The 12,644-nt window shown below is 36.5% G+C and overlaps 1 protein-coding gene across 1 annotated transcript; it reads left to right on the top strand.

Annotated features, from left to right (window-relative positions):
- Nucleotides 1–11,799: 11,799 nt before the first annotated feature.
- LOC145682720 (uncharacterized) lies at nt 11,800–12,300 on the top strand. Its single transcript, XM_081754106.1, has one exon. It carries the CDS (start codon nt 11,800–11,802, stop codon nt 12,298–12,300), a length of 501 nt encoding a protein of 166 aa, XP_081610232.1.
- The last annotated feature ends 344 nt before the right edge of the window (nt 12,301–12,644 follow it).

The following is a 12,644-nucleotide window of genomic DNA, read 5'->3' on the forward strand; positions in this document are numbered from 1 at the left end:
TCTCTGGGTTATATATTAATGTTTCGTCTGAAGATTGAAAATAATTTGTTTCTTCTTGTTTGGTTGGTTTTACGATATCAAATATTATTATATTATGATCGCTTATTGTTGCTGAATCGAGTACTTTCGATTTTTTTTATTTTATTACCGAATCTTGTATAAGGTATTGTCTGATCAATGTTTGATTCCCCCTAAATGTTCTTAAAAGTTGGTGGATTCCCTTACTCATTTATTGTTATTAGGTTATTATTCATGACCAATTCTTCAATCCTTTCCCCTCTATTGTCCGTTTTATTGCCGTGCCATAGTGTTGATTTGGTATCTGAATCCATACATATTAAGATGTTTTCTTCTTTATACATTTGACAAAATCTTTCTATATTATCCAAAACAGGTTGTATGTCCATGAAAAATTGACAATAACAGTTGATTAATTTAATATTCCCTAGATTCGTTCTCAATTCCACATATACCGTCCAATTATTTCCAAATTCTGTTATATTTAATGTTTTGATGATTTTATTTCTGTTTATGATTGCAGCTTTTGGTTTCTCACCTACGTTTTGAGGAATCTGCATCTCTCCTGTGTGTTTTTTCGCAATAATTGTTTCACGTCTCCCATGTCAATCAACTTGTCATTTCTTGTGTAAGGCTCTTGTACAACTATTATGTCTGCTTCTACTTTATTTACTAGTTCTTTAATTTCATCCATAGCCGTCTTTGCTCCCATAGCGTTGATATGAATGACTGTTAATTTTTCTTCCTTTAAGAAATTTGCCATAAAATGCTTTTGAGTTTTTCATAATTTATCTTAAAATTGTTTTATTTTCTTTTTTCTGTTCTTTTTCTTTTCTTTTTATTTTTTCTTTTTCTTTTTTTTTTTTTTGTATTTAAAAGTCGATTTTTGCGATTGTGCGTTCGTATAGCATTTTATATGTTGCACACTCTTGTTCGGTTTTAGCATTGCACTTTTTCTTTCTCTTGGAGCATGAGATACAAACCTTGGCCTTGACTTCAATCGTACATCCCGACTTATCGTGCCCCCCCCCCTGTCCACAGAAAAAACAAACTTCTTGTTCTTTGCAGTGTTTACTGATGTGACCATAATCAAGAAGAATATTGCATTTTGAGACAGTAATAATCTTTTATTCTATGAGCTTCGAACATTAGATATACTCGTCCTTCTTTCAAAAGTTTTCTTCTGATTTGGGAAGTTGCTTCACTAACTAGATGGCATTTACTTTGGTTTTTTGGTCCGGTTCTAAATCTAGGTTTAATATCTTTGATTGCTTCTGTCATTTCTTGCTCTTCAAAGCTTTGCTCCACTAAAGTTTCGACGATCTCTTCATCTTTGAAATCAGCTGGAATGTTGTATATAATCAATAATGGTTTCTTCTTCTTCGGTTTTAATATTACAACGGTTTCGTTTAGGTTGTTGTTATTTACTAAGCTTCTCATGTCTTTTTCAGTGGCTGTTTTTACAATGATTGCATTTTTCACTGTTTTGACCGATGAAATTTTGATTTTCTCTTTAGCTGGATTGACAGAGTAGTAATTGCCCCACCCTATCGAACTGGACCATAGTCAATGAATCAGGGATGTTTTGGCCCGGGATTGCGTCACCTATTGAAATTTTGCTTATGCTTATTCAGGGGCCGCACGCTGGTACGAATGAGTCAGAGGTACTTTGGCCCTGCTATGACGTCATTGAATTGGGAGTTTTGGATCAGAGGGCATGATGATTCTTTATATTTACTAAAAATACGGTTTTGATGATTCATTACGTTATGAAATAGTACAGGTTTACGAATGCTTTTTATTTTTCGTTCCCTTTTATGGCATAAAATTTGGAGATTGTTATATCTTTGATGAGATGGACTAACACGGGTGCAAATGAAATCTTTAGTTTTACGTCCCACGATTAGGCTAAAGGAGACGGTGACGATGAGAAAAGAATGAAAGTGTGGGAGAAAATTGGAGCATAATGTTGTCCACCACAAAACTGTTTTGCGGGGTTTGAACCAGGGACCCCATACAGCAGAGGTGAACGCTCTACCACTGAGCCACCGCACCTCTACTGGTATGAATGAATTAGAGGTAGTTGGTTCGAGCTAATATGTTCGTTTGACGTCACTGAACTGGGATTTTTAGCTTGGAACTTTTGATGGATTGTTTCGTTCCCTTTTATGGGTATAAAATTACCAAAACAAGGTTTGATCTCTTTCTTGATGACCTATTACATTATGAATTAGTAGACCCCAGTAATAGTATAAATTAGTATTAGTATAATTATGAAACTCGAAAAATTTGAAGTTGCTTTGTGGCTAACCGGTTAGCGTATGCGCCTTTGACGTGGGAGACCAGAGTTCGATTCCCGGAAGGAGCTCATGCGGTTAATTAGTTAATCTACGTTAATTAGTAGATTCTATTTTCGCTGCTGAATTTTGGGAGGAATACTTGATTTTTGGTTCTTATCCCTTTGATGAGATGGACTAACACTGGTGCAAATGAAATCTTTAGTTTTACGTCCCACGCTTATGCCGGCTAGGCTAAAGGAGATGGTGACGATGAAAAATGAATGAAAGTATGGGAGAAAATTGGAGTATCCCGATCATAATGTTGCCCACCACAAAACTACTTTCGCGGGGTTTTACAGCAGAGGTGAACGCTCTACCACTGAGCCACCACGTCCCTTATTGGTGCGAATGAAGTAGAGGTATTTGGTTTGAGCTAATATGTTCGTTTGACGTCACTGAACTGGGACTTTTAGCTTGGATGTTATGATGGCTTTTTCGTTCCCTTTTATGGGTATAAAATTACTAAAACAAGGTTTGATCTCTTTCTTGATGACCTATTACATTATGAATTAGTAGACCCCAGTAATAGTATAAATTAATATTAGTATTAATATGAAACTCGAAAAGTTTGGAGTTTCTCCGTGGCTAACCGGTTAGCGTATGTGCCTTTAACGTGAGAGACCTGAGTTCGATTCCCGGAAGGAGCTCATGCGGTTTGGATTTCACGTTAATTAGTAGGTTTTTATCCTCGCTGCTGAACGGGACGTTAAACTCAAAATCAACTTAACTCGAAAACTTTGGGAGGAATACTTGATTTTTGATTAAGGTATAGTTTTCATTCACGGGACTTATGGGACTCGAACCACGATATTCAATTGTCAAAAAGTGTTTCCAGGAAAGCATACATTTATTGAGACGCATAAAAGAGGGGGAGGGACGATCCCGGACCTGGTTAACAACAATAATTTATATCGTATTCGTTTGTGGGTTAAATAAAACTGTTGGAAAGATTTAAAAAGTTTCTTCGTGTATTGACTTATAATCATATGTTGAAAAAGGAAACGTCAGCTATATCGTGTTACCTATGCTTACGTATTTGTTGTCACAGTATCGTTGGCATTGTTTGTTCGAACAAATACGGTGTTTAATTGTCAAATAGTGTGTAATGGTTTACTTTGAAAGGATATATTTATTCTTTGAGAAGGATAAAAGGGATGGGATGATGTGATTTTGGACCTCGTTAGTACTTCTCGTTTTCGTTTGTGGCGTCACATTTACTTTTCGCTTAAATCTGATTGGTTCATTGTAATAACGATTAATCTACTTATGTAACGAGATAACATTGAGGAGTTCTTTCTTGTGACAAAACAAGAACATATATGTGTAATGGTTTACTTTGAAAGAATACATTCATTATTAGAGAAGGTAAAAGAGGGAAGTGATGAGCTAACTTTGAATCTAGTTACTACCTTTCGTTTCCGTTCGTGGATAAATAATAAGGACGTTACATTTACTCTTTTCTTAAATCTGATTAGTTCATTGTAATAACTCTTACAAAACATTGTTATTGGTTTGAACGATTTAAACGTTCAGCGTTTGTGTTTGGTTTAATTAGCAAGGGCTTAGCTGATGGAAAAGTGTTCCGACAGCACTTGTTATATGTTGTTTAGGTTCATGATTAAAATGTTCTCAATATTGTGTAATATTTCTAAGCTTGATTGGTTCTTTATTACAGTATATGGATGCGTATAGGCTTTTATAGAGCAAGGGTACATGGACGAACGTGATTGGTACCAACTTTTTGTGGGTTAATTTGGCAGAACCAAAGTCATGGTCCCCAGAACTAATGTTAGTATTTGATCACCTAAAATTGCTAAAGATATACTTTGGGAAGCTTTCTAGCCTCATGTATTCTCTTTATTACGTTATAGACATGCACGGTCTATATTTAGTCTCCGAAGGTCATGAGTTTGATTCTCGATGAGAGTTTATATGACTTTGATATTAACCTAAATTCTTGTGCTGTTTAGGATTTATGTTCACATAGACGTTATCTGAACTCTTCAAAGTAGAGTTTGCTGTTGCTTTATTTACATATAATGAGGATATGCGTACCTAAATGCACTCCTCTTAAGCTTTTTGATGAGGGAACCACGATACTTTAAGGTCATCTTCTTGGTCCTGGTGTTATTTCGTGTAATTTATATCTTAAATAAAATTGACTGTTTAGTTTAAATCATCATTTCAAAAATATTTTAGTATGTGCCAAAAATTTTCAGTGAATGCAAAGAGGGAATCGTTTCACGGTTAACCGCCAAACGTTATCCGGTTTTTAATTATTCGATTAAACAATTATCGGTTTTTAACTATTCGATTAACAAATAAACGGGTTTTAACTATTCGATTAAATTTTGAGTCCACTAATTTCCAGTTATTACAAAAGTTCAAATGAAAATTTGAAACTCAATTTTTTTTAACTTAAATTTTTCAAATCTAAATATTCAAACTGAAATTTTCGAATTAAAAAAATCAAACTAAACTTTTCGAACAAAAAAGTTGAAATCAATATTTTCGAATTCAAATTTTCAAACAAAAGAAACAAACAGAAATTTTCGAATTATAAATATCGAACCAAAATTTGAAATAAAACTTTTCGAATTCAACTTTTCAAACCAAACAATTTCACACTGAAATATTTTGAACTAGAAATTCTAAACCAAAATTATTGAATCAAAACATTTCAAACCAATTTTTAGAACTAGAAAGTTGAAGCTAAAATTTTCGAACAAAAAAATGTAATAAAACTTTTCGAATTCAAATTTTTTCAAACCACATAATTTCACACTGAAATTTTTGAACTAGAAATTTTAAATTAAAATTTTCAAAAAATGAAATCAAAATTTTCGAACCAAAACATTTCAGTCCAAATTTTTGAACTAGAAAGCTGAAACTAAAATTTTCGAATTCAAATTTTTGAAACCAATTAGTTTCACACTGAAATTTTTGAACTAGAAATTTTAAGCTAAAATTTTTCGAAAAATGGAATCAAAATTTTCGAACCAAAACATTTCAATCCAAATTTTAAAACTAGAAAGTGGAAACTAAAATTTTCGAATTAAAACTTTCAACCTGTTTTCGAACTAAAAATTTTTATAACGAAATTTTCAAATCAGTTTTTTAGGACCTAAAATTTCAAACCAAAATTGTCGAACTGAAAGTTAAAGTTTCGAACAAAAGAAATAATTCGAAATTTTCAAACAAACTTCTTGAAAATATTTAACCATAGTCGTTTTACTGATTTTAAAATTTTAATTGTCTTGAAGAAATATTTGGGACTAAGTTTCTAGAGATGAACCGTTTGGTAAGCCATAGCCAAACCGAGACATTGATATTGCTTGAAATAAAGTTTAATCAACCTTTATTTCATTAGACAGTACTAACTTACGATCCGTTTTAGTGCATTTTTGTTTCAGATCAACGGACAGCCATAAACGGACTTTTTTGTTCGTATCATCATGAAAGCACGCAAAGCTTTTTCCGGTCATAGCCGCTACGCTACGACAAACCCGAATCCCTACCACAGAACAAACATAAACGCATATTTTTCAAGACCTTGAATCGAACCTGGGACCATTTTAAGAGAAGGTTACTTATCACAGCGATTCCCATCTGATGAGATCAAGAAACCTTAAAATCAATCAGGCTTGGTACCCCTTATAACAAAACAAAACAAAATGCTAAGATGTACAAATTCTTTCAGGTGACAATCATCTACCGCTCTCTCTCTCCCTCTCTCTCTCTCCTGTAATAAGAAAGTACAACTCAAGATAAGTTGAATGGTTGGATTTCGTAATGAAAACAAATGCGACTTCCTGCGGCAAGGTCGGTTAAGATGATTTCTGCAAGTGTCAGCATCAGCTGTACGATAACGTTTCATGGAAAGACTGACGAATGAAGTTTACGCACTGTTGTGAAACAGCGATCCTTAATAGTAGAACGGCACAACACTGGTATCGTACCTGAGGGAAGAAATCAAACTAACATCACAAACACGTTTTCAAGACATCCTACTGCAGAACACGAAGCAAACTGAGCTTTGAATGATGTCGCAAAACAAAACTGCAAATGCTGCATTCTTTACCGGTGACAAAACTGAGTGATTTCAAATGCAAAAATCAAGATTTCTTTAAATTGAAAGTCGATCAGTTTACAGTATAATACTGTTTCAAGAGATTGGCTGGGTCGATTGATCTCACCAGATGGGAATCGCTGTGGTAAGTAACCTTCTCTTAAAATGGTCCCAGGTTCGATTCAAGGTCTTGAAATATGCGTTTATGTTTGTTCTGTGGTAGGGATTCGGGTTTGTCGTAGCGTAGCGGCTATGACCAGAAGAAGCTTTGCGTGCTTTCATGATGATACGAAAAAAAAAGTCCGATTATGGCTGTCCGTTGATCTGAAACAAAAATGCACTAAAACGGATCGTAAGTTAGTACTGTCTGATGAAATAAAGCTTGATTAAACTTCATTTCAAGCAATATCAATGTCTCGGTTTGGCTATTGCTTACCAAACGGTTGATCTCTAGAAACTTAGTCCCAAATTTTTCTTGAAGACAATTAAAATTTTAAAATCAGTAAAACGACTATGGTTAAATATTTTCAAGTTTACTCAAACCTTGTTTTAGTAATTTTATACCCATAAAAGGGAACGAAAAAGCCATCATAACATCCAAGCTAAAAGTCCCAGATCAGTGACGTCAAACGAACATATTAGCTCAAACCAAATACCTCTACTTCATTCGCACCAATAAGGGACGTGGTGGCTCAGTGGTAGAGCGTTCACCTCTGCTGTAAAACCCCGCGAAAGTAGTTTTGTGGTGGGCAACATTATGATCGGGATACTCCAATTTTCTCCCATACTTTCATTCATTTTTCATCGTCACCATCTCCTTTAGCCTAGCCGGCATAAGCGTGGGACGTAAAACTAATGATTTCATTTGCACCAGTGTTAGTCCATCTCATCAAAGGGATAAGAACCAAAAATCAAGTATTCCTCCCAAAATTCAGCAGCGAAAATAGGATCTACTAATTAACGTAGATTAACTAATTAACCGCATGAGCTTCTTCCGGGAATCGAACTCTGGTCTCCCACGTTAAAGGCGCATACGCTAACCGGTTAGCCACAAAGCAACTTCAAATTTTTCGAGTTTCATAATTATACTAATACTAATTTATACTATTACTGGGGTCTACTAATTCATAATGTAATAGGTCATCAAGAAAGAGATCAAACCTTGTTTTGGTAATTTTATACCCATAAAAGGGAACGAAACAATCCATCATAAGCTCCAAGCTAAAAATCCCAGTTCAGTGACGTCAAACGAACATATTAGCTCGAACCAACTACCTCTAATTCATTCATACCAGTAGAGGTGCGGTGGTTCAGCGGTAGAGCGTTCACCTCTGCTGTATGGGGTCCCTGGTTCAAACCCCGCAAACAGTTTTGTGGTGGACAACATTATGCTCCAATTTTCTCCCACACTTTCATTCTTTTCTCATCGTCACCGTCTCCTTTAGCCTAATCGTGGGACGTAAAACTAAAGATTTCGTTTGCACCCGTGTTAGTCCATCTCATCAAAGATATAACAATCTCCAAATTTTATGCCATAAAAGGGAACAGAAAATAAAAAGCATTCGTAAACCTGTACTATTTCATAACGTAATGAATCATCAAAACCGTATTTTTAGTAAATATAAAGAATCATCATGCCCTCTGATCCAAAACTCCCAATTCAATGACGTCATAGCAGGGCCAAAGTACCTCTGACTCATTTGTACCAGCGTGCGGCCCCTGAAAAAGCATAAGCAAAATTTCAATAGGTGACGCAATCCCGGGCCAAAACATCCCTGATTCATTCGCTATGGTCCATGTGGCCCCCAAATTGGATAATCGACAGTTCGATAGGGTGGGGCTATTACTACTGACAGCTTGAAACAATTTTCTCTTTACCTCCTTTATTTCCTCATTCCCATTCGCTTTTAGAAAGATGGTTGGCTTTTGTTTCGTCCGTGCTGTTCAATTTCCTGAGATCTTTTACTTGTTTGTACTTGTTCCTTTGATCCTGCAGGAATTGCGGAATACAGTGGCCTCTCTTCTGTGGTTTTTCCCTTGTCGTTTTGTAATTTGGTGATTTCGATCTTTAAATTTTCATTTTCCTCTCTGAGCTTTTTTATTTCGGCCCTTATGTATTGGTTGACACCTTCTTTTTTTGATTGTTTCATTAACCATTTGGCTAAATGAATCTTGATGCTTTTAGCTATTGTTGAACTGGCTTTGCTTTTTCTGACTGCTTGGTGAACAAAATCCATGGCCGTTTCGTAGTTCTTATTAATTTCAACATCGTTGTCTTCTTCTTGATCCTTTTCTCCTTCGACCTCACTTCCAGAGATATTTCCCCCTTGCTCATTTAAATTCATGCTGACATTGAGTTTGCTTGGTGAAATTTCTTTTTTCCCTTTCCCACTCTTTTCCTTCTCAGCTAGTGAATCTACCTTTTGTTTTTCACTAAATGTCTTTCATTTATCTTCTGGATTCTCTCTTTGAGTTGTGTTTGATCTGTTTCTGTTCACTTGTGCGTTAGTGTTGGTTGTTTGTCTTTGTTCCTGTTCGTACTTATCTAGCATATCCTCATAAGAACTGCCAGAAAGGTTTGGCCTCCTATCCATTGGAACTTTTGCTTGTATCTTTGTTTCCTTATGATTATATTTAGTTTAGTTAGTGTGGAAAATAACACCTTACTATTATGCAACCCGCGTGCCCATTAGAACGTAGTAGCCACATCTCCTGTATGTGTGCTAGTTTTCCCGCCAATTTCCCCCCTGACAACAGCAAAAGGGGTTATATGTTTAAAGGTATTACTCACTATTGCACCAGTTGCACCAAAACTAAAACTTCAACTCACACAAACACTCACTGTTGTTTCTGAGGAACCACTAATTATACCCTGTGCCTTTGCATGTATACAAAAGCACATGTTTTTACTCACTCATTCACAAGATACTATGTAGTACTATAAACTGCACATGTAGCATTTTCTTCCATTTACACTTCACACACAAACTAAAAAGAAAAAAATGTGTTCTAGAAGAAAGATGATTCTGCGTTTGTCGAACGATAAAAGTCTTTGCTCTTCTTTTCAGCAAGATTGCAGTTTTTACTTTCTAGAGGAAGGAATTTCCTGACAACTTATCGACAGAAAATGTCTTCAATATTGCACTGCAACTTTTTGAAATGGTTATTGTTCTTGTTAATATTTTAAAAACAAAGTTTTTTCTCTAGATTTCACTACACGTAAAGGGTCACTTGATGTTCACGAGGTTGTGGGTCAGCGGATTATAGCCTGCTTCCCCTACAGCCTCTTTTTTCGATATATTCTTCCAGAGCAACATAGCACACGTCACTCGCGGTTGGTTACACGTTACACGCCCTACATTCTAAATAAAATAAACAACGTAAATACAGGTTATGGTTGTAACAGTCTGTTTCCTATACTGAGAAAAGATGAAGTTATTTTCTTCCCCGCCAACAGCCCGCTCGAGCCGGCTACTGGCGGGGAGATCTTCATAGCAGCTTAGAGCCATGCCTCACTTGCACCGAAGCGCGTGTGTGAAGGTGTGCATTTAAGACAATGTAAAGCTAGCAGCTGCAGCTGTATATTTCTGTGTCAGTCCATTTCAAATTCATATGTGAGAAAACTCTTTCCACAAATGAATTTGACGGTGGGATAGTTAGGCAAAAGGAGACGACTTTAAATCAATTTGTTAACTCGAGCTTTTCTCAAATAGCATTTGCCATTTGCTGACCACACTCATGACGACTCATTAAAAATTGCAGGCTTTAAATCGTCTGAGGTAAATTTGTCATTTGGACAATATACAGGGCGCGAGGGATAGCATGAGCTATGACCTTGAAATCCGCCACCAACACACTTGAAAGGATCAGGCAATCGTAATAGTGTTGCTAACTGCCACAGCGGTGAACTAGAATGTGGCGATTTGAAGCATTTCTGGGAAGGGATGACAAAGACACTTTGAATCAATCTGCAGCCTGCATTTCTCATCTTCATTTAGAAAATCTGAACAATAAAGAAGCATATTTATTTAATAAGATGTAAAAGTGCACTCGGTCCGTTAAAGGTTTCCTTACTCGTTTATTTTTTTAATACATGATGATCGTAAAGTAAGCTAAAATAACTAAAAATTATATCACATAACACCACCTATATTTGCAATCCATTCATTCTGGGAACCACGACTCATGTCCTAGCCTTAGAGAAATCGTGGCTACAGACCTGTCAACTCCTTCCCCTCTCATACAGGGAAGTTTGTCATTTTCTCTGGTAAAACAAGTGGTCCTATTCGTACCCTCCCTCCCGGGGTGGTTATTTATGACACAGATGGGGGCGTCTTAAGAGACACACGCAGAAGCCGAACTGGACACAGTGTTCTTGTGTTCAGTGAAGAGTGGTTCTTTGTGCATAGTTCTGTGTTGTTTTAGTCTGTGTTGTGTGCTGGTTTGTTCCTTTTTTAAAATCATAATGGAGGGTAAGAAGAGTGGAAAACTTGGAGGATCTAAAGTAATTCACAGCCAAAGAAGAGAGATTTTGGTTGTTTATGATTTTATGAAGAGAGAGGCTAACAGTGGAAATCCAATTAATGTAAAACAAGTGCAAAAGCGAGTATCTGAAGCTACCGGTGTTTCAGTAAGTACACTAAAACGTGTTTTGAGTGAGAAGGGAAAAACTAAATGACGGGAACGAGCTTTTCTACTCCGAATAAGAAGCGAGCAAAACGTAAAACAAAAATCTCAGTGGATGATTTTGACAAATGCGTTATTCATCGAACAATTAATGAATTTCATATTGTTCACGGTCTTCACGTTGTTCACGACCTTCTGTAAAATCACTGTTGCGGGTACTTCGAGAAAATATTAATTTTAATGGAAACACTTGGTTTCTACGGAAAACAATCCGTTCCTTAGCATTTAGATGGATTAAGGCTGAAAACAATAGACGACTACTTATTGAAAAAGATGAATTTCGTCAAAGAAGTTGGCTTATTTGTGAGCTATAAATCATTACAGAACGCAGAACCACCCCATAATTTACATGGATGAGACGTACTTGCATTCATCGCACACAAAACAACACGCGTGGAGCGATAAGAAGAATACAGGTTTACTCACACCCATATCTAAAGGACAACGCGTAATAATCATGCGTGCTGGCGGAGAAAACGGTTTCATTCCAGACGCGTTAGTTATGTTCAAATCTGGAACGAAATTTGTCGATTATCACGACGACATGAATTATGAAAACTATGAAAAGTGGTTGAAGTCACGGCTAATTCCTAACTTGCCAAGTAATTCAGTTCTTGTGATAGACAATGCACCATATCACATGTCTGTTTAGATCCTTCACCGACATCATCATCTCGTAAAGCTGTAATGATCGATTGGCTTGTAAGACACAATATTCCTTTCAGAGAAAATATGTACAAACCAGAACTTTATAATTTAATCAAAGCCAATAAAGCTCGTTTTCGGACATTTAAAGTAGATCCGCTCCTTGCTGAATATGGACATACAGTTCCTCGTTTGTCCCCGTATCATCGTGATCTAAACCCGATAGGGTTGATTTGGGCTGCAGTCAAAGAATATGTAGCAGCAAGAAATACCACTTTTTCCATTATCGATGCGATGAAACTCGCCAAAGAGAAATTTACAATGATAACAGCGGAAGAGTGGAAGACTAGGTGTGATAAAGTACGAAGATGTGAACAAGCATATTTGCAAATGGAACCTCAGTTAGACGTTCTTACTGAAAACGTTACAATAAACTTAGCCGAGGACAGTGACGGTAATAGTGACTCTTCTGAAGAAAGTGACGACGAGATGGAAGACGATGATGATGAGATGGATTGTATGGACGGTATTGAGCCTTTATAAATACCTGAAGCTACAGGTAAGCGTATCATAAGAAATATAAGTTGCGTTAAGTAGTTATTATCCATTGTTGTTACTTATGTTGGAGGTTAGTATCGGCATGGGTTAGAAACACGACCAAAAAATCTTCCCTCTCTCTCCACTGTCACCCTCGCAGCGATTAGCGTTCTTCCTACCTCCCACTTCTCATAGCTTATGCTATCTCTCGCGCTCTCTACGGGACTTTTCCTGTCCCGTATCGAAGCTCCCCGGGACGCGGGACAAAATCATAAAATAAGGGACTGCCCCTTAAAATATGGGACATTTGGGAACCCTGAGTATGGTGTTTTACGTGATTTTTCCCTTGC

This window comes from Thermobia domestica, chromosome 4 (assembly GCF_964235325.1).
Source record: "Thermobia domestica chromosome 4, izTheDome1.hap1.1, whole genome shotgun sequence".
NCBI classification, from domain to species: Eukaryota; Metazoa; Arthropoda; class Insecta; order Zygentoma; family Lepismatidae; genus Thermobia; species Thermobia domestica.

Bases quoted from the DNA above. Each gene is read 5' to 3' on its own strand.
- LOC145682720 (XM_081754106.1), top strand. From the start codon at position 11,800: ATGATCGATTGGCTTGTAAGACACAATATTCCTTTCAGAGAAAATATG.